Here is a 21,042-nt window from a genome sequence, read left to right as displayed (position 1 = left end):
AGCTGCTCCAAAGGAGAGCTTTTCCTGCTTATGCAGCACTTAGGGGCATGGTGGCACACGCTCTTAATCCCAGCACCCAGGAGGCAAAGGCAGGCTCCTCTCTGAATTCTGATGAGCAGCAGAGAGAGTAAACACGTCATTCAAGTGATACTGCTTTGCTCTGTGTCACTCATGGTTCATGTTCTGTTATAATGTGCAGTTCATTAAAACATCTCTTCTCCCAAAAGACGTTATTTGCCTGTCCTGAGAGGCTTCCCTGCAAAGTACATCTACGATCCTTGGAACGCACCCGAAGGTATCCAGAAGGTCGCCAAATGTTTAATAGGAGTGAATTACCCCAAGCCGATGGTGAACCACGCTGAGGCAAGCCGCCTGAATATTGAGAGAATGAAGCAGATCTATCAACAGCTTTCCCGGTACCGAGGGCTAGGTATGTCTGTCACGGGCTACGTTTGGCTGGTCTCCTTCAGCTGTGCAACTGTCGCTGGATTTTGCCTTAGTTGTAAGTTTAATAGGAAAATGTGTTTTTTTTTTCCCTTTAGGTCTTCTTGCCTCGGTACCCTCTAATCCGAATGGGAACGGAGGGCTCATGGGCTATGCTGGAGAGAGTGTCCCAGGCTGCAGCACTGGAGGAAGTAAGTAAGAAGTTTCTATGCTGTACTGTTTAGTGGCCTTACTGGAATAAGCACCACTGCTTAGAAACTGTATGAAATTATGGATTGTTTATGTCCATATGTGCATACAGGGTCTTAGACAGGGTTCTTGTTGCTGTGAAGAGACACCATGACATGGCAGCTCTTACAAAGGAAAACATTTAATCGAGGCTGGCTCACTCACAGTTCAGAGGTTCAGTCCATTATCATCATGGTGGGGAGCATGGCGGCCTGCAGGACACTGGATGGTGTCTTGAGCATGACCTCAAAACCTGCCTTTACAGTGACACTTCCTTCAGCAAGACCACGCCTACTCCATCAAGGCCACACCTAATAGTGCCACTCCCTGTGAGATTTGGGGCCAGTCACATTCCACCTACCACACATAATACAGTCCCCTCTGTCCATTGGTGACGTGTTAAAGATGCGCGAGTAGCTGAAGTATTTGTCACATGGCTGCCTCATGCTTTTGCACACGAGTTCTTACAAAGTCTCTGTGATGGTGGTTAGTAATTTTAAATGTATGTAACAGTAGTATCTAAAAAAGAGCACTTGCTGTTCTTGCAGAGGATCCGAGTCAGGTTGCCAGAGCACATGCTAGATGCTTCACAGCTGGCTGTGTCTAACTCCATCTTCAGAAATCTGACACCTTCTTTTGGCCTCTTTAGACACCTGCACACACACTGTGTACATAAAGACAAGCAGACACAGACAAACATAAATTGAAAATAGGTATCTGTATTTTTTAAAAGTCAGTGTATATTGGAAATTTAAGGCATTATATTAGTTTTCTAAAGTTACAGCCAAAAATCACATGAGGCCAAGTAACTAGATTCAAAAGAAAGCATCATTTCAGAAGTGCTTTCTTTTTAGGTACATGTTCTAAGCTGGTATTAAAAATAAAGCTTTTTTCTGTTTTTTGTTTGTTTCTTTTTTTGTGGTGCTGAGAATTAAAGCCAGAGTTTTCATGCTGGGAGGAGGTGTTCTACACACTGAGCTATTTTCACAATCCGAGAATAAAATTCCTTTAAAAAGTAAATATTTGTAACCAGAAAGTTCCTATGTCTCTATAAAAGCCACATTTATACTGTCTTTGTAGGATTATTTTTTAGGGAAGAAAAACCTATTTTTCCTGCCAGTCATGCACCGGGAAATAGGGGGTTGGCTCCGTGGTGACAGTGATCTCATGGGGTGAGTGGTGGGGTCCTCACTTGGTACTTGAGGAATCCGTCTTTGGAAGGTTAAGCTGCTTAGCCAAGCTCTCCCAGCTCGTAAGAACTGCACGGGACTGTACGGCCGCTCTCAGCTCTCTCCCATCTCCTCTGCAGGTGTGGTATTGTATGCATTGTTTGTGGGGTGAATATTTCATTGCTGGGACATGACCCAACCCCAAACAGTTGCCAAGATCCACTTCAGAAAGGTTCCTTGGAAGGAGGTCTTGGTGTGTCATTTTGAAAGTCTTTCAGATCTCTTGTTCAACTCACAAGTGTGAGAGACAGCCCCTGGGGAGCACTGTGATGACAGGCCGGAAGGATGACAGGTGGCCCAGTTGGCTCCAAGTGCTCCCGAGTCCACTTTGTTTGGGATAACCCAAATCTAATCATGATAGCAAGTTAAGCGAGCTCCTTTTGCTTCATGAATTTATAAAATAAGATCATTTTTATGGATAGAATTAATCATGAAATTACTATATTCATGTAAATGTTTACCTACACCGTTTCTTGGGCTCATTCTCTGAAACATTTAAAAGACATGCAGAATATACAGCCTACATAATACTTCCTGTCTAAATGAAGTATAGAGGAGAAAAAGTGACGAACTACACACACACACACTTCCAGCCACTGGTTGAGTGGGTGCAAGGGAGGAATCCCTGAGAGCCGACAAACCTAGGGCCAGTTTTTTTAGAAGATGGTGGATTGACAGTGTTTTAATTGTCAGGTGGAGACGAAAACGTTTTAGAGCTAGACACGTATGTTGTGGGGAGATCTCTAGGGTTTTGCTCATGCCCAGCCCCTGTCCTTTCTGTGGGCCACCAGGCTCATCCAAGGTCATGGCTCTCGTTGGCGTTTGGGTTGTGTTCTACCTCTGAGGTAATAGGCAGCTCTCTTTTGGGGATTGCTTTTTTTCCTTTTTTTTAATGACTGGCAAATTCTAACTCTGAAATGCAAATAACTCTTTTTTTGTTGTTGTTTTTACGCTCAGGAAATTAGCTATAGACCCAGAGTGAAATAGCTGCCACCTGTTCCTAGTACCAAACTGATTTAGTTTTAATTTAATTTTTGATACATTTTTTTCTAATAAAAAACTACCTTTGTCAGAGAAGTGCAGATTGAAAGTGTTGTGAGGTGATGCTTGACACACACCACCTAGAGTGACTGGGGCAGGATGGTTCCTAGATGCCTGCTAGAGTAGGGGAGAAATCCTAGTGCTGTGAAAAAGACAAAACAGGTGCCCAGAGGAAAACCCTGGAAGCTGTGGAGAGAGAGCAGAGTGTGAAAAGGCATGAATTTACTGCACAGCCCCCAAATCCCAGTCCAAACTAGTTTCCCAGAAGAAAACATACGTTCCTCACAGGCTAACAACTGATTGTGACAACTTGACTTGTGTGCCCATGCAATCAAATGTTATTTATAAAAGAATGAACAGTATGTTAACATGTGTCACTGTGAGCTAGACAGGAAAAATAACATCTTGCAAATGTTATTTTTAGAGCAGTGGTTCTCAGCCCTCCTAGTGCTGTGACCCTGTAAGATAGTTCCTCATATTGTGGTTACCTCCAACCATGAAATCATTTTCATGCTACTTTATAACTAATGTTGTTACTGTTATGAATCATAATCTGTGTTTTCTGATGATTTTATGCACCACCCCCATGAAAGTATCATTCAGACGAAGGGGTTGCAGCCCCTTGTTGAGAAGCCCTGCTTTACATAAGCTGTAAGTTAGCATTCACTCTGGACTGAGGGTGTCTGCAGTGGGTGCGAGGACGCGTGGCTGTGGCTGCACAGAGCTAAATTAACTTTAAAACAGAGCCCTGGGCCTACTCAAAACAGGTGAATCCAGTGACACCGAGATGCACCTGCTGCTGGCAGCCCTCAGGGTTAGGGCAGCAGTGCTGTGCACTTACTGCCTGATCTTCTGAGCCGGCTTACTCTCCGGTCATTGTTGCCCAAAAATCTCAGAACGTCCTGGGGCAGTCCTTCCACTGCCTTTGAGCATAAATCGCCCAGCCAGGCAGACACTAATATATGCTTGTGTAGCAAGAACTCAAGCTGTAAGTTGTTCAAAGTAGCGCTGTATGGGAGAGTAAGGAGAGCCTTTCTCCTCGGCGAGCCCTGCTTGTGCAATTGAGTCACCTCAGCCAGATAAGTAGTGTGTCCGTGCCCGTCAGACTCACGGTAGACACGTGTGTGGTTGGCATCTTATTTCTAGAGTGTGCATGCTTTTGTTTCATTTTAATGTGCCTTTTAAAATATGAGTTAGGGAAATGAACTTAGCATCTGGAAAACTGATTTACTGATAATATAATTCCCTATAAGCAGTTGTTTGTTGGGGGAGGCTGCTTGTTCATTTTCCAGCCGCCCAGACTCCCAAAATAACCACATAGAAACTATATTATTTAAATCACTGATCGGCCAATCACTTAATCACCAGTATTGCCAGCTAGCTTTTACATCTTCGCTTAACCCATTTCTATTATTTTATATTTTACCGCGAGGCTCCTGGCCTACCGGCAAGGTTCTAGCTGGCAGCTCGTGCCTTTCTCCTCTGGCAGCTCCATGGCTTCCCCTCTCTCCTCCTCTAACTGCTTGGAACTCCTGCCTTGTCCTATTCTGCTAAGCCACTGGCCGAAGCAGATTCATTCACTAACCAGTAGAACAACACATAGACAGGACTTCCCACACCAGTTGTTTCTATGTGTTCAGGTGAAGTGGATCTGAACGAGAAGTCATGGTTGTAATAAACTTGTGCTGCTAAGCTCAAGAACCATTGTCTCTTTTGAGACAGGGTTTCTCTGTGGAGCCCTGGCTGACCTGGAACTCACTCTGTAGACCAGGCTGGCCTCCAACTCTGAGATCCTCCTGCCTCTGCCTTCCGAGTGATGGGATTACAGCCACATGCCTAGTTTTTATGAGTTGAGGGTTAAACCCAGGGTTGCCTGCATGTTGGCAAGTGCTCTACCACCTGAGCTGCATCCCTGCCCTGCCTCCTATCTTACTTGACACAGTCTGGCAGTTGGTCTTAGGCCAGCCTCAAATTCATCTTCCCTCCAGGGAGCTGGGGTTACGGACATGATAAACAGGTGGCAGGTTTGGTGTTTGTTTGCAAAGGAGATCTTATAGGAAACTGGATTTGTTTAAAAATCAGAAGCTGTTCTCTCCCAGAGCTTTATGAACTAGATCAGTCCCTGGGATCCACTGGGAGAAGGAGGAATCCTAAAAGTTGGCCAGTAACCTCTAGACAGGTGCATATGCATGCATGCAAGCGAGCACACACAGGCCACATATATACAACACAATGCACATACATACACATACATCTCAAAGTAATTTTTATTAATGTAACAACAAAAACTGGAAACTATATTCTCAACCATTAGTTGCTCATTGTGTTGTGAACAGTATCTTACAAAAGCAATGTGAGGGAGAGAGGGTTATCTTAACTCATAGTCAAGGATAGGATCTACCATTACCAGGAAGCGATGGTGGCAGGAATAGAGGCAGCTGGTCACGTGACATCCACAGTGGAAAAGCAAGTGATGGGTGCTGCTCAGCTTGCTGTATCCTTTTATTTAGTTGGGGCCCCAGCATATGGGAAGATGCTGCCCACAAGAGTGGGGTGCTCAGAGATTGTGTCTTAGGTCATTCTAGACCCTGTCATATTGACAGTGTTAACCACCATAGCCATTCAGGTAACTGTGTTAGAAGGCGTTTTACAGGCTCTTTTCCCAGACTGCACATAGGCCTATAGTGAACAGTAGGCATAAATGATTCATTTTAGGGGGAATGATAAAATAATTCTCAGTGTAATGTAGAAAACTCAGAGAAATATAAAGCAGAAAAGATGCCTTGTGTAGTTCCATTTAACATAGACTTACTACAATTTCAATGCATCTTTCCAGAATCTGAGAATTTCATACATGCATATAATGTTTTAATCAAATTCACCCCCTTTCCCTCTCCTCCAGTCCCTCACCCTCACACACGCTCTTCCAAATCCCTGCCCTCTTTTTAAAACACTCACTGAGTCCTTCTGTTGAGTTTCCTTGTCGAGAAATGTGATTGTTTTTGTTTTATCTTATTATATTTTGTCGTGTTTGGTTGTTATCTCTTAGAGGCTTGTTCCTTTCTTTTTTTAATATTTATTTATTATGTATGCAATATTCTGTCTGTATGCCCACACGCCAGAAGAGGGCACCAGACCTCATTACAGATGGTTGTGAGCCACTATGTGGTGGCTGGGAATTGAACTCAGGACCTTTGGAAGAGCAGGCAATGCTCTTAACCTCTGAGCCATATCTCCAGCCCAAGCCTGTTCCTTTCTAATGAGAAACAGAAAGGGAGTGGATCCAGACGGGAGGGGAAGTGGGAAGGAACTGAGAGGCATAGAGGAGGGGAAACTAATCAGAATGCATTGTATAAGAAAAGAATCTATTTTCAATAAAAGGGAAAAAGAAATAAGTAGTCTTTTGTCGTAGCTGGCCTGGAACTTGCTGTGTAAGCCAGGCTGACCTCAGACTTGCGGCAGTCTTCCTGCCTTGACCTCCTACTGTTGGGACTGCACGTCCACACCACTATGCCCAGCAGAAATAAGTGTAGTCTTGGCCTGACCTACCCCATGGGCCGTGTGGCTGTATTTTCTTTTTCTCTCTCTGATATGTTTTGAGTTCTTTGTTTTGTTTTTGTGTTCAAAGTCTGGCTTTGCTGCGGTAGATGAGGATGCCCTTGAACTTCTTATGCCTCCTGCCTCATCCCTCATTTCTGGGCTTACCAACATGTACTACATCTGGCTTGCATAGACTTTTCATAACCTGGGCACAATGACAAAAAAAATGACTTCTAAAGCTCCCCTGTGTTAGGAAGTCAATTTCATTTTGAAAGCATTAATAAAATTGCTTAGGGAACTGTTTCATGTCTGTGTCTTGTCTTCGTGACCTGAATTGTTTAACTCCCGTCAGGAGATCCTTATTCCCGTCTCCAGTGAAATACAGTTAAAGGCTCTGACAGAGGAGATGGACAAGACAGCAGGGCTGAAGGAAGGGCATCTGTTCTCACTGGTGCCCATGTGCTTTGTTCACGATTTCAGTTACCATCCGGAACTGATAGACTTTGGGTGACTTACAGATGCCTGGTGACTCCAGCTCCATAGGCTTCTGGTGCCTCTGGCCTCCATGGGCACCTGCACTTATATGCCATCCCCACATACAAGCACATAATTAAACAGAAAATGAACCTTTTAAGAAATAATGAGAGGCTCACACATGTAAAAACCAGGTGTGGTTACACATATCTGGAACCCACGGACCATCCAGTCATCCAGTTGGTGAGCTCTGCGTTCAGTGCAAGACCCTGTCATAGAGAAAGACACCTAACAACCTCTGCTCCATACATACGAGCACATACATGACATGTACATACACACACAATACATACACGTAAACACTACACACAAAATAAAAATAAAGTACCACCAGTAGTTGAACTGTCAGTGGTCAGCCTCAACTTCAGTTTTCTGGATTTTGAGATGTGATTTCTGGCTCAGAGTTAAGATTGAGAAAAGTTAAATACAAATATTAAAAAATAAAAAAAGTCTTTAAAATAAACATCTTGGGTTTTTAGATATTTTCTTTTGTTTGAAATGCAGGTTGCTCTCAAGGAAGTGGTATTTTGCATTATGCTCACGGAGACGGTCAGCAAGGTAAGGACAAAGCAATTGGGCACACTGCGCCCTGCTCCTCGCCCACCTCACACGCCTTTGTACATGTGCAGGGAGAAGCTCCGTGGGCCCCAGCCTCAGCAACGGGAAGCGCCCTAGTCAGGAAGAGGACACCCAGAGTGCTGGTCCCAAAGTCCAGCGGCAGAGCAGTCACTGATGTGGTAAATACTTGGGGGGCGGTCTGGTCTCTGGGATGCATATGCAGCTGTTATAACCCAGTTAATGGCTGAACGGGAGGCAGCATTGCACTCGGAGTACTGCTCCCTGAACCTGCTGCTGTGTTTCAACTTGAAACACTGTGGTTTTGACAAAGACAAGATTTTCTTGAGATGTGACTGTAAGCTTAAAACACAGGAGCCCGCTCATTTCAGTAACTTTAATATGCTCTCTCTAAACCTTTACTCTCAACATTGATCATCAAGGAGGGAAGAGGTTTGAGACATGGTCTCGGTGTGTAGTCGAGGCTACCTGTGACCACATGCACAGGCTAGCCCCAAACTGCAGTGATCCTTCTGTGTCATCTTCCTGCGTGCTAGTGTTGCACAGATACGTCATATGCTCAGGTCATGCCCCTGCCTTCTCTGGTGTACTGGTTCTGAAACCTACATCATTCCTTTTTAAGCAATGCTGACCCTTTTTAGAAGTATCAAAAATGGTACTACATTCAATTTAATTAAATTTGTGATTCTGTTTTGTGTTAAAAATATTTGCATGCTGGGGCTGGAGAGATAGCTCAGAGGTTAAGAGCACTGGTTGCTCTTCCAGAGGTTCTAAGTTCAGTTCCCAGCAACCACGTGGTGGGTCACAATCATCTATGAGACAGAACACTGTATACACGATAGATAGATAGATAGATAGATAGATAGATAGATAGATAGATGTAGGTAGATAGATAGATAGATAGATAGATAGATAGATAGATGGATGGATGTACTTCTGGAGTTTGTTTTAAAAAATATTTGCATGCTACTTTGCCAGTTTTGAAAGATTTTTCATACTTTTGGTTATCTTAAGCTGTTTACATTATCACATAGTTTTTATACTACCTAGTTATAATTTTCTTGAAGTTAAAGTCAGTAAATGCTCATCAATTTTTATTATCTAATTCTTTGCAGAAGTTTTAATTGATTTTTTTTCCCTTTAAAGCACAGAAAGCATGCAGGAGCAGGAGGAGTTCTGGCGCACCTGAGATTGGCGGGAAGTCACTTCGCTTCACTTATATTATTTAAAATGTCCTTCATTTGTGGAAAGCAGTTAGATTTTGAACATATTATTTCTAATAACATTTCTGTGGTTTTTAACTTTTTAATGAATATCACATAGGACAAGTGCTAATTTGTATATAAAGAACTTGGTAAAAGATTTGCTTAATGTAAATATAGTCACAGTTAGTATAGACTCATCAGTATATTTTTGATAATTTTTCATGTATGGTTAAAGTTAACAGATATTCTGATATAAAACTCAAGTTTTGAGAGCCATTGCAAGAAAATGGGAAGTTTTTAGACTTTCTTAAAAGACTTTGTTAAAAGTTTAGGACACGTTTTTCTTGACATCATTGTTTAACCTAATTTTGCAGTGTTTGATAATAATGCTTTAGAGAATACATGAGATCCAGTGGTGGACATTGCCTCTGTGTCCCAGCCGTGTGCAGCTGCTCAGACTCACACGAGTGGGTGTGCTCACTTCTTTCTGTCTCCCCATTTGTTTGCTCATTTATAGCTAAAGTGGCTTTTGTTATTAAAGTATATGCAAATATGGAATCGTGTGTACTTGGTGTCTCTTTTCATTCTGTTCTGGGTAAGAGAATAGTGTGACACGCGATACAGACACAGATAATCAGAGCCACGTGTCACCATTGTGAATAAAAGAGCAAGTATTATCAATCTAGCAAACTGGTATTTTTCAGAACTATCTTAAAGATTTGAAATCTCATTGTTTGTATCACATAAAGGGTTTTGTCACTGTAAGGCTGTGTGAGCAGCAGTTAAGAGTGTGGTTCTGAAGTCAAAGCTTGTCTTTTCCCAGTTGTTAGCTTTGAGATAGTGGGCAAAAGCTTACCTATCCGTCTTCATTTCACCATCTTAAATGGGAAAGAGAACAGTGTCTGCTTTATAGATACTATAATATATATATATATAATATATATCCCGTTTTATACAGAGTGCTCATTAGCACTGCAGGACAGCCCACACCCACGAATGTTAGCCTGGCTCCCCGGGTTGTGTGGACTAGGGCCGCTCCCAGTCACCCCCTTACTGTGTTCCACTAGGCACCTTCAACTAAAGGCTATTACAGCCACTGGCTTTTCCTTTTCCTCAGACACCGCGTAGTGGGGGTGTGGCTCAGTAGTAGAGCATTTGCCTAGAATGTGGAAGGACCTGGGTTACATCCTCAGTACCGCACACACACACACACACACACGCCACACACACACACACGCATGCACAAACACAAAGTCAGTGATTTTATTTTAAAGGTAACTAAAAGGATAAATTTGAGTCAAGATGCATAAACATGATTTTATATGACAGGCCTTTTAAAAATGTATATTGGATAGTAAATGAATAATGCTCAATAAATTTCAATAATAATAAAAAGTCAAGAAGGCAAGGGCTCAGCTTTGTTGTCACCGCTGTCACAAACGGTAGCGTTCCAGTTGTCTTCACTAAACCGTCCTGTGGGCTGCCTGATGAGTGTGCTCGGCAGAACTGCAGAAGTCAGTGGCCTGAGAGTTATGGCCATCCCGGGGGAAAGATTCACTGTTAACATAGGTGAGTGTCTTGGCATAGGAACGCTGCCGCCACGTGCTGTTTCCTGAAAGCTGGTCAGCTTGGTCTACACTGTGGCAAGAAAGAATCACTAAAGAAAAGGCCAGGGGGCTGGAGAGATGGCTCAGTGGTTAAGAGTATTGACCGTTCTTCCAGAGGACCTGAGTTCAATTCCCAGCAACCACATGGTGGCTCACAACCATCTGTAATGAGATCTGATGCCCTCTTCTGGCCTGCAGGCATACATGGAGGCAGAATGTTGTATACATAATAAATAAATAAAATCTTTAAAAAAAAGAAGAAGAAAAAAAGGCCAGTTCACGCTGTCCTTGAATACAGAGTTCTCCCTGCAAAAAAAGCAGAGTTAAGTCATCGAAACCCTACCAGAGGTTGAAGTATTAAAAATCTTTCATTTAAGCCAGGTGGTGATGGTGCCCGCCTTTAATCCTGCCTCAGGAGGCAGAGGCAGGAGGATCTCTGTGAGTTTGAGGCCAACCTGGTCTACAGAGCGAGTTCTAGGGCAGCCAAAGCTACACAGAGAAACTCTGCCTCAATAATAATAGTTATTATTATTTATTTGATCTCCTGAATTATTCTTTTAGCTTAAGAACAACTTTAGGGGCTTGGAGAGATGGCTCAGTGGTTAAGAGCATTGCCTGCTCTTCCAAAGGTCCTGAGTTCAATTCCCGGCAACCACATGGTAGCTCTATAATGAGGTCTGGTGCCCTCTTCTGGCCTGCAGACATACACACAGTATTGTATACATAACAAATAAATAAAAATCTATTTAAAAAAAAAAAAAGAACAACTTTATTAGAGTTTAGGAGAAACCATAGTACAGGCTAGGTGAAACCCCTGGCAGTGCCAGGAGAGGGAGAGAGAGAAAACCATGCCTTTTAAGCTGGATGTAGACAGATGATTGAGGAAGGAAAAGGCACACCCAAGAGCACAAGTGGCCAGTGAGCAGAGGAAAGAGCCAGCTTCCTGAATCCTGGAATTCTTGTGACTACACACTTTGGAAAACTGAATTGAGGGAGCCAGACTTTTGAATTAACTTACAAAGTTTCCTCATTTCCTTAATTTAATGTTCTGCTACTATGATGAAACGCCATGACCAATGCAGTTTATAAAGGAATGCATTTAGCTGGGGTTAGGGGTCCAAAGGGCTAAACTCCATGATAACAAAGCAAAGGAACAGCTGGGCGCTCACATCTTGGTCCACAACTAAGATTTAGCAGAGAGAGTGTCTGAATGTCTGGGAATGTCAAAAGTCTGAAACCTTAAAGCCTGCCCCAATGCTATACCTTTTCCAACAAGCGCACACCTCTTTATCCTTCCCAAACACTTCTGCCAGCTGGGGCCTGGGTGTTCAAACAGTGAGCGTTCAAACCACTGTAACCATTATAATTTCCACGCATTGCTTATATCTTAGAGACCTCAGAATTGTCTCATTTTTGTAATTTTCTTGAAAATATGCAGAGTAGTAGACTCATGATGTTCCTCCTAAGGCTTTTTCTGTGTGTGCTGTATGGCCAAGTCTGACGGCATTCATTTGATACGGTTGGCGCAGTTAGTGTCCCCCCTTTGATTGCAGTGTGCAGGGTCCATACTCCTCCTCCAGTCGTGCGGAGCGCTGGTGCAAACCTCCCGTGCCCTGGTGCTCGCCTCTGCTCCCCAGCTCCCGACAGTGACTGCATGGCGTGCGATTCCAAGTCTTGACTTCACAACCTGTAACTGTTTCTTTTTTGTTTGAGTTTGTTTGTTTCGTGGTGGTGGTTTTGGTTTGTGTTTGTTTTTTGAGATCTTATACTGCAACCTAGGCTGGCCTGGAATTTACTGTAGCCCAGGCTTCCCTTGAACCCACACCAATCCTCCCTCATCCACCTTTTGGATGCTAGGATTACAGGTGTGACGACTGTTTATTCCTCTTCTATGTCTTACAGGAATTTCCTTTTTCCAAATGAGAATAGCACATCCCGAATTCTAAGAAGGACTGTAATAAATCCGCGAATAGTGTTGATATACCAAGAAGGGTTACTGGACATAAAATAGCCTACCCTCTGTAATAGCTGCTCAGTAAATTCCAGAGTGTCCTACAGAACGGAATTAATCTTGAGTTGAGAATTCACTCTGCTTCCGTGAAACTCAAGAGCAAGTCATTGGTTCCTCCAACTAACGCCCAGAGCACAAACCTCAAGGGGCAAGGCTGCAATCAGATTTGATTACCATTTCCTGAGTCCTGACTGTGGGTCAAGCTTTGCTCTTGGGAACATAATCAGTAACCACGGGCCTCTGCTCTACAAGAGGGGTGGGGAACGGGCAGCAGCCTCAGTATATCCCAGCCTAGTGTGTGAGGTCCTGGGAAACACCATTTTCCTTGCTCCGCTGCAGACAACAGTGGGCACAGGGTACTCTGTCCGGGGTAGCGCTCAACTCTCATTGCGATTGATCCGTTGTTAATGTGATTCGTTTCTGGCCCTTGCATTGCAGTTCCACAGGCTTGGCGCTGAGGCTGGTTGGGTGGACGAAAGATTCTGGCTTTGTTGCCTTTATGAGTTCGGGCATCACGATGAGAGACCGTAAAGCTCTAGGCCGTTTATCAGTTCACAGCAGCGATGGAGCGCCGCAGGGAGGTCAGGTTTCAAAGTTTTAAACTGTTCTGAGAGTTCTGAATGACTCCATCAGATTACATTACAGACTACAGCCTCTGGTACTGTTCTCTAAGGGGCTGTGACTTCTCCAAGGGGCAAAGCGAGCAAACCGCCGAGCTGGCTGAGACGGAAGCGCCAGGTGGCACTGGCCAACAGTAGTCCGGTTGTGCCACGCTAATTCCCACGGGACAGCTACGCTACCGTATCCCGTAGTCTAATTGGCTGCGCTCAGGGCGTGGGGGCGTGACTACTTGCTCATCAGTTTCCCGAGCTCTGATTGGTTAGCAGCCAAGAGCAAAGCGCAGCCGCCTACCTGTTTCCAGGGAGGAGAGGCCTGTGGAGCTGAGTGGGAACTCAGGACCAGGGGATCCCCGCTGCGCCCTGTGCTCGCACTGCCGCCCACAGGTGAGCCACCCCCTTTTCCTCCAGCTCGGACTGAGCCCCAAGCCAGCTCACCAGGGTCATGGTTAGCAGCTAACCACCGAGAACGTCCCCACAGACACTCCAATCGGGGAACACCATGAGTTTTCCAGAAGGGAAGCTGCTCAGGCCCCTGTATCGGCCCTGGCAGTGCTAATTCCTCTGAGCAATTTTGTAGCTGCGATTTTGCTTGCAGAAATAGGATTCACTTAAAACTTTAGATCAGAAATTAATTGGTGTTATCGGGTGGACTGTTTTAAGTATAAAAAAATGCATTTCACACCTCAAGAATGCTTAAGAAACGCGAACCTGCATAGAGCAGATCATGTGACTTATTTACGAAGCGCTTCTCCGCATCCCCGGACATAGAACCCAGGGCCGAAAGTAGGACTACCTCTATCGGATGGCAGCCTTGGGAAAGCTGCCATTCCTGCACCCGTCTTTAAGGTGGATTGTGGTCTAGTGAGCGTAGATGTGAGGGTTTTTTTAAAATATTCTTAATGACTTGTAATATTAACTCATTTAATACGCACTTTCACCGAGGAGCAGCGTCCCATGTTCCTGTTGCCCACACTGCCGACACAGAAAGTGAAGTAGCTTCCCGAAGTTATGGCTAATTGGAAATTAACCCCAAAGCGGTGTAGCTGTGCAGAAATAACTCAGTTTTTTCCCTCTGCATTGTTCCATGGCCTTGCTCTGTTAATTTGATTTCATTGTTTCATGGGCCATGTTCTTTGCTCGTTACAGAAAGTAAACAACAGGGTCCACTGTCGTCGTCGTTGTCCCCCCACCCCCCCACCCCCCGCGATGACTACAGGCTGCTCACAGATGCTGCTAAAACCATTTCCGAAGTGGGAAAGGTGTGGGCCTTATTTTTCTGGAAAGTCTATATGAAGAAGTGTGTGCGGGAGACCTAGTGCATAGCACCCCTGATGGCAGCCTGGGCTTAAAAAGCAGGGCAGAAGGCTGGAGAGATGGCTCAGAGGTTAAGAGCATTGCCTGCTCTTCCGAAGGTCCTGAGTTCAATTCCCAGCCACCACATGGTGGCTCCCAACCATCTGTAATGAGGCCTGGTGCCCTCTTCTGGCCTACATGCAGACAGAATATTGTGTACATAATAAATAAATATTTTTTTTAAAAAAAAGCAGAGCAGAACAAAAAGAAACTGCTGATAAATGCTTCTGTGAAAGTCGCAAGCACAGGGGAAGGCGCCTGCTCCTCCTTCGCAAAGTCAGTGTTGGCAGTCTGCGAAGGGGCGGAGATGGAGCCCATTAGAGCATGGTGACGTGAAGGGTCTTCTCTTCTGGGATACCGACACAGAAACATGGATCGCCATAGCCGTCCTAGGTAGAGTTGCAGTCCCTGGTGGCATAAAAGCCTATAAAGGGGACATAAGGTTTCACCTAAAAGGTCAGAGGGAGACGTTTCCTTAAGAAAGTGACCCTCAGTTCTGCGAGTTAGCACCGTGAGAGTAGCCCAGAGCCTTTGAAGGCCGGGGTGGGAACAGTTATTGCCTCAGGCTCAGAAAGTGACTGTGGTTTCTAAGAGTGGGAGGTGGGGATTCAGGTGGCACCAAAGCCCAGAGTCTTTTCTACAAATGGCTGTGTGTCTGTCCTAAAGTGCCACTGAACAGTCTGTTGTGGGGGGAGGGTGACAGGGTCACATCTGAGAAGCTGTGGGGAAGCCCCAGCTGAAGTAACTGAAGCTCTAGGCAGGGACAGGCTCTTTGGGGACTGTAAGGTAAGAAGGAAAGGATGCTTGCTTATTTGGTTTCTTCCCCTTACCCCCCGCCCCCGCCACTGGAAAACCCTACCCGTTTTTTAAGGTATTTTTAATTAAAATATATCATTTCCCCTTTCCTTTTTCTTCTCCCAACCCTTTGTCAAGTACACATACACATTACTCTCTCCAATTCGTGGTCTGTGTTTCTTTAATTGTAATATAATTTGGTTTTTTGAGACAAGTTGTTACTTTGCAGCCTAGGCTAACCTGAAAAACTCGAGGTAGAGCAGGCTGGCCTAGAACTCATGCATCAGCCTTCCTAGGCTGGAATTTCAGGCTACCAAGCCTACAGATGAGACTGTGGAGGGACAGGGGGAGGAGCCCTAAGAACACGGAGAGGTAGCTTGGAAGTCAAACAGAACATTTTGAAAAACAAGTGGTCGAATAATGCCAAAAGCTACAAAAGCCAAGAGAAATAGGACGTGGAACTACTGAGCAGCTCTGGTTGCAGGGCAGCTGCCTTTAGTGAGAGCCATAAGCAGAATAGGAAGGATCTGCAAGAATCAGCCAAGAGGATGGGACCAAGGGGACCGTGGGAGGAGTGGCAGTGAATGTCCGAACTGCAGAAAGGAGAGGTGGAGAAGGAGAGGGTACAGCTGAAGGGGTAAATGTGAGTGACCGCATTTGGATGTTATAGCCTTTATTGCTCTTCGTAGATAATGTGTTGGCCTTTTTTTTAATTAGCTGAAAAAAAGTATTTAGGGGCGGTGGGGAGGGGTGCGCCAAGGTGCATGTGTGGAGGTCGGAGCACCGTGTTCGTCTCTAAGTTTAAAGTCAGATCAGCAGCCTTGGTGACAAGCACCTTGGTAGTGGCATTTCATTTGTATTTTAGTAAGTAAAGCTTGCCTGAGGATCAGAAAAGTAAAACAGCCACACTGACCAGCCTTACAGACCAGGCAGCAATGGCACACGTCTTTAATCCCAGTAGCCACACTAACTTGCCATAGAAACCAGACGGTAGGGGTGCACACCCTTAATCCCAGAACTAGAAAGGAATATAAGATGGGAGGAGACAGCTCTCAGACACAGTCTCATTCCGAGATTCCTTTCAGACTGAGGTCAACGTAAGATGCAGTGACGGGCTGCTTTACTTTTCTGGTCTTCAGGTTTAAACCCCAGTACCTGTCTCTGAGTTTTTAATTGCCGCGCTTCACGCCTTTACCTGCAGAGCAATCTCGCTGGTCTTTCTTTAGTTTTTTTTTTTTTTTTTTTTTTGGTTTTTCGAGACAGGGTTTCTCTGTGGCTTTGGAGCCTGTCCTGGAACTAGCTCTTGTAGACCAGGCTGGTCTCGAACTCACAGAGATCCGCCTGCCTCTGCCTCCCGAGTGCTGGGATTAAAGGCATGCGCCACCATCGCCCGGCTTCTTTAGTGTTTTGTTGAGGTGCAAAGTCGTGGGATATGGGTAGAGTTCATCAGAAAATCTTCTGGCAAGGATCCCCTACTCCAGTTGGGAGGAGCCAAGGTGTCGCATTGTTGGAGTTAGAGGAAGCAGTCAGCCTTTGATGGGCTGGAGGCTTGTGAAGGAAGAAAATGAGGATGTGCTGGAAGCAGAGTTGGACACGGAGCCAAAGAGGCGACTGCATCGCTCAAGCGCACACACAACTCTAGCAGATGTGGAGTTGCTTTTTATGAATGACAGGAAGCGGCTTCTTGAGGCGGAATCCATTCCTGGTGAAGATGACAGACAGCAAGGGACTTAGAGTCGCATAAACTTAGTGGATAAAGCACTCATTTGGTCTGAGAAGCCTGGCTCTGGATTTGAAGCACTTCTACTTGAGGAAAATACTATCAAACAGCACTGAATGCTACAAAGAAGTCTTTTGGGAAAAGGTCAATTGAAGCAGCGGACTGCATTGCCTTATTCTGAGAACTTGGCAGGGGCTGGCAGGATGCTTAAGCAAATCAAGGGACTTGTGAGTCAACCTAACAGCCTGAGATAATCCCAGAACATATAAAAGTGGAAACAGAGAACCAACCCCACTGAGTTGTCCTCGGACCACATCAGGTGCCTTCACACACATTCAATAATAATAACAGAAAGCATTTTCAAGTCATCCCAGCCTCCAGCATTCAGCGTTAATCACTCCACAGTCATCAGTTTCAGGGACGGCAAAGCCATCTGCCACCAAGACTGCAACCAATAAAGGCTCAGATGGTCATTAGCATTTTAAGCAATGGAGTGTTTTTTAAAATTAAGGTATTTTGTATACATAATGCTACACACGGTCAACAGAGTGTAGAGTGTTGTAAACATAGCATTTATATGTCCTAGAAAACCAAAAAGTTTAAGGGGAGGTCTGGTGTACTCGGTGAGGCAGGAACAAGGCAGAGAGGGAAGGGAGGGCTGGGCAGGGCAGCAGCAGGCTACAGATCTGAGAGGATTCAGGTTGTCGGTGGACAGTGCAGAAAAGGGTGTTACCATCGATTAAGATGGTCTGACAGAAGACGAGTGTGCAGCATGGGCAGGGGCGGAGCAGCCTGGCCAAGTTAGGGTGGGGAAGGCCTGCTAACAAGGCTCAGGCGGATGGATGCTGAAGGAGGCATCGTAAATTATGGGAAGACCTTGCTCCAAACGAGGTGGAAACACTGAAGGTTGTCCTCTGACCTCTGTGTGGGTGCTCACTCTCTCACACACACACACAGTCACACAAAGAATCTGCCTTGTTTTGACACTTGGTGCAACATGAACGGACTTTGAAAACATGATACTAAATGAATGAAGTAAGCCAGACATTTAAAAAGATGTGTGATATGACTTCATTTATTAACCAACTGGAACAGGAATGGGGGTGAAAGGAGGCGGCGTAGAGATTTCCAGATGTGAGGTCAGGGATGGAGGGTTATTGTTTCATGGGTACAGCACTTGTGTTTGACAAGAAAAGTCCTAGATACAGAGGTTTATAGTTGTACAGCATTGTCAAAGGACCCTACCCACTGAAATACTGCCATGCCTTTATTAGCATCTTACCACAACTTGTTAAAAGTGAGAGCTCTAACTCGTGCCTGTAACACCAGCGTGTGGGAGCCTCTGTCTCTGTCTGTCTGTCAATCTCTCTCTCCAAAAGGTCGTTACTTTGAAATGCTAAAAGACAGCAGCAACTGACAATGAATCAGAGAATGCAATTCTAGAAAAAAGATGCTGTTCCCCTTATGGAGAGTTTTTGCATGTTAATTTTTATGATGTACGAAGGACAAAAAGGCACAGAGAAAATCAGGCCAAAAGTAGCATATTAGCCAAAGGTCAGCCTTGTGACCAAACACTTCACTGGTGAGTTATGGTCCACATTTCAGAGCCAGGAATTGCTTATATGCTTGTGTTCCTTAGGATGCCATCCAACCTTAGCAACCTCGTGTGCAGCTTTCCGCTCCTCCCTAGGATTCTAGAAACCCACTTTAAGGGGCAAACGGGAAATGCAGGTGGCTGCCCGGCAATAGGAGTGAGCTGTAGTCGGCACACCTGTGCCGAGCTCCATTCATTCTCAATGCTTGTCTGCCGTTTTAGTGCCACAGCGGCTTTACGAGTTGTGTTTATTACTCAGGTTTTTGTTTTTGCTGTGAACCGTGTTTGCCCAGCAAAAGGGCAAGAGGCAGCCTGACTGTCCTGATGACTACCTCCAGCCTCACCTTTCAGTGAGCAGAAACTGGGGTACAGCCTCCCTTTCCCTTTCCTCATTTGATGGGTGCCTCGGTCGGTGGGAGTGGCTTGACATGGAAATGGGGCTGCAGTGTTCTTTCGTTTTGCAGGATGAGACCCCTCACACCAAGCTAGCTATTTTATCCGGTATCCGAGCTACACAGTATCTGCCCCGACACTCATGGGACCCTTGGCTCTCTGGGACTTTGTCAGAGTTGTAGACAGAATTCGGATGTAATTCAAAGCTTGTGACAAGGCAGTGAGAAGCAGAAGAAAACAGTAAGCTATGAGCGGCTGCCATCAAGCACATGCCTGCAATTCCAACTCAAGAGGCTGAGGCGTGAATGCCATAGTTTGAGGCTAGCCTGGGTTACACATCCAGAGCCATATAGCAAGACCCCACCTCAAAAATAACGAAGCATTAAGTTATCTATAAATGGCAGGGTTGTAGGTTTTTTACCTGCGTCTGTTCCTCACAATTCAGCAGCTCTGCAGAGGGTGTATTAGTTTTATGGAGTTATTTTGGAAAGCTGACATACTTAAACATTTCATTTACCCTTTGTAAACTGATTTTCTGTCTTAAACTTGGGATTGGGGTTTGTTTAGCAGAAGAAAGTATTTTGCTTTAATGCATGTGGGCTCTTACAGGAGAGCAGCTTAGACGGGCCACTCATGAGAGCGGCTTATTATTCCTCAGTTCTGGAGGCTGGAGGGGCTGAAACCAAAGTGCCTGCAGGCTCTGTCCGAGAAGAGCCTGCTCCTCACAGATGCCATATGTTATGTGTCTCACAATGAGAAGACAAGCAATCTTTCAAAGCTTTTTTATAGTTTTATTCTTTGAGAATTTTATACAGGCATACAGTGTATTTTGGTCATATTCACCCGACTCCTTACCCTAATTCATGTTCCAGACCCACCCCCTCCCAAATTCACCTCGAAATTCAGTTTAAAGTTGTATCACTACAAGACTTTGGCTTCCCGTAGTTCCCAGTGATAACTACCACTTATTAGATACTTACTCAGAGGACTTGAAACGTGTTTCACTCCGACAGTGCCCTGTAAGGTGTGGGTGGCTGTCCTGTTTCTAATGCTCACCAGCACGTTTCCCATGAGGTATTTTTTGAATTACTGTTTAGTCTGAAGCTAACAAACTTCATGATCACTCCGTAAGTTCAATCCAGGGCTGGCACAGGCAGTTCAGCCACAGAGCCTTGGTCCCAGCCCAGCATGAGGTCCGGACAAGAGGCCAGAACCTGCAGAGTAGCAATGGTGAGAACCCACATCCGCCTGGGCTCCATCTGCCTGGGCTCCAGCATACTCACCAGCTCTTTCCCGCTAAAACTGACAGCTCTCACAGAAACTATCTTAAAGATAATAATTTTATCTTGCCTTGTGGCATTGGGAACAATGTGAAGCAAGCTAAACTGTGAGTAAAACAAGCCATCTACGTGTGAGCCCCCACTACAAACCAACATTCCGCAGAGTAAGCATTTGGCTAGGACAGGTCTGCAGTCCGCAGCCTGCGTGGCAGGAACACTGGTGGTAGCGAGGACTGGAAATGGCCTTCTTTGGACTTACCCTTCCAAGTCTGTAAACACAAGGCCTCTGTGGCGGGGCTGACTCCCCAAGAGCCTGCTGTACTGAGGAGTAACCCTTCTTAGACCAAGTCTTACAGAATACCTCAGCTCTGAAGCTCCTCACGTCTCGCTGTGTCCTTCCCCTTCCATGTAGCCTGTCCTGCTCTGGGTCCTGTCTTTATATGGGCGTCCAAGACATGTCCAACTCGTAGGAAATAAACTGACATGCTCTCCTGTTGACCTTTTATGTCCCTTTATCACAAGGGCCCAGCTAGGACTCCAGGATGGAAGTGGGCAGGGGCAGCAGTGCTTCAGACGGTGTAGCATCTTCTAATAGGTGAAGAAGGCAAGGGCTACTTGGGTAGATGTGAGGTCCTGCTCAGATCACCACTGTGTTCAGCTGGATTCAGCTAACTCATCCAGCCTTACTCAGTCAGTTAGAGCCAAGTTCAGCATGGCTGGTGTAGCACAAGGTGAAAGGGTCACCGTCACACTCTGACCTGATTTCCAGGGGTCTCTCTAAGGCTGTCACAGAGCACATCTCGCTTAGCTTGGCTAAGATCGACTTTAATCCTGAATTTATTTTTTTAAAAAAGTTGCATTTACATAGTTCT

At 45.2% G+C, this 21,042-nt stretch overlaps 1 protein-coding gene across 1 annotated transcript in view; it reads left to right on the top strand.

Annotated features, from left to right (window-relative positions):
- Positions 1 to 9,355, top strand: part of Cry1 (cryptochrome circadian regulator 1) — a 53,305-nt gene extending 43,950 nt beyond the window's left edge. Inside the window, exons 9-13 of the mRNA XM_041674912.1 lie at positions 228 to 430; positions 543 to 635; positions 7,521 to 7,574; positions 7,646 to 7,753; positions 8,739 to 9,355. Coding sequence (XP_041530846.1) covers positions 228 to 430; positions 543 to 635; positions 7,521 to 7,574; positions 7,646 to 7,749 — 454 coding nt within the window. The 3' untranslated portion in view covers positions 7,750 to 7,753; positions 8,739 to 9,355. The remainder of the gene's footprint in view (positions 1 to 227; positions 431 to 542; positions 636 to 7,520; positions 7,575 to 7,645; positions 7,754 to 8,738) is intronic.
- The last annotated feature ends 11,687 nt before the right edge of the window (positions 9,356 to 21,042 follow it).

This window comes from Microtus oregoni, unplaced genomic scaffold, assembly GCF_018167655.1.
Source record: "Microtus oregoni isolate MIOR12 unplaced genomic scaffold, Mior012 000001F_ref0000356, whole genome shotgun sequence".
Classification (NCBI taxonomy): domain Eukaryota; kingdom Metazoa; phylum Chordata; class Mammalia; order Rodentia; family Cricetidae; genus Microtus; species Microtus oregoni.
Note: the sequence above shows the minus strand (reverse complement) of the source record. Positions and strands in the feature narration are given on the sequence as shown.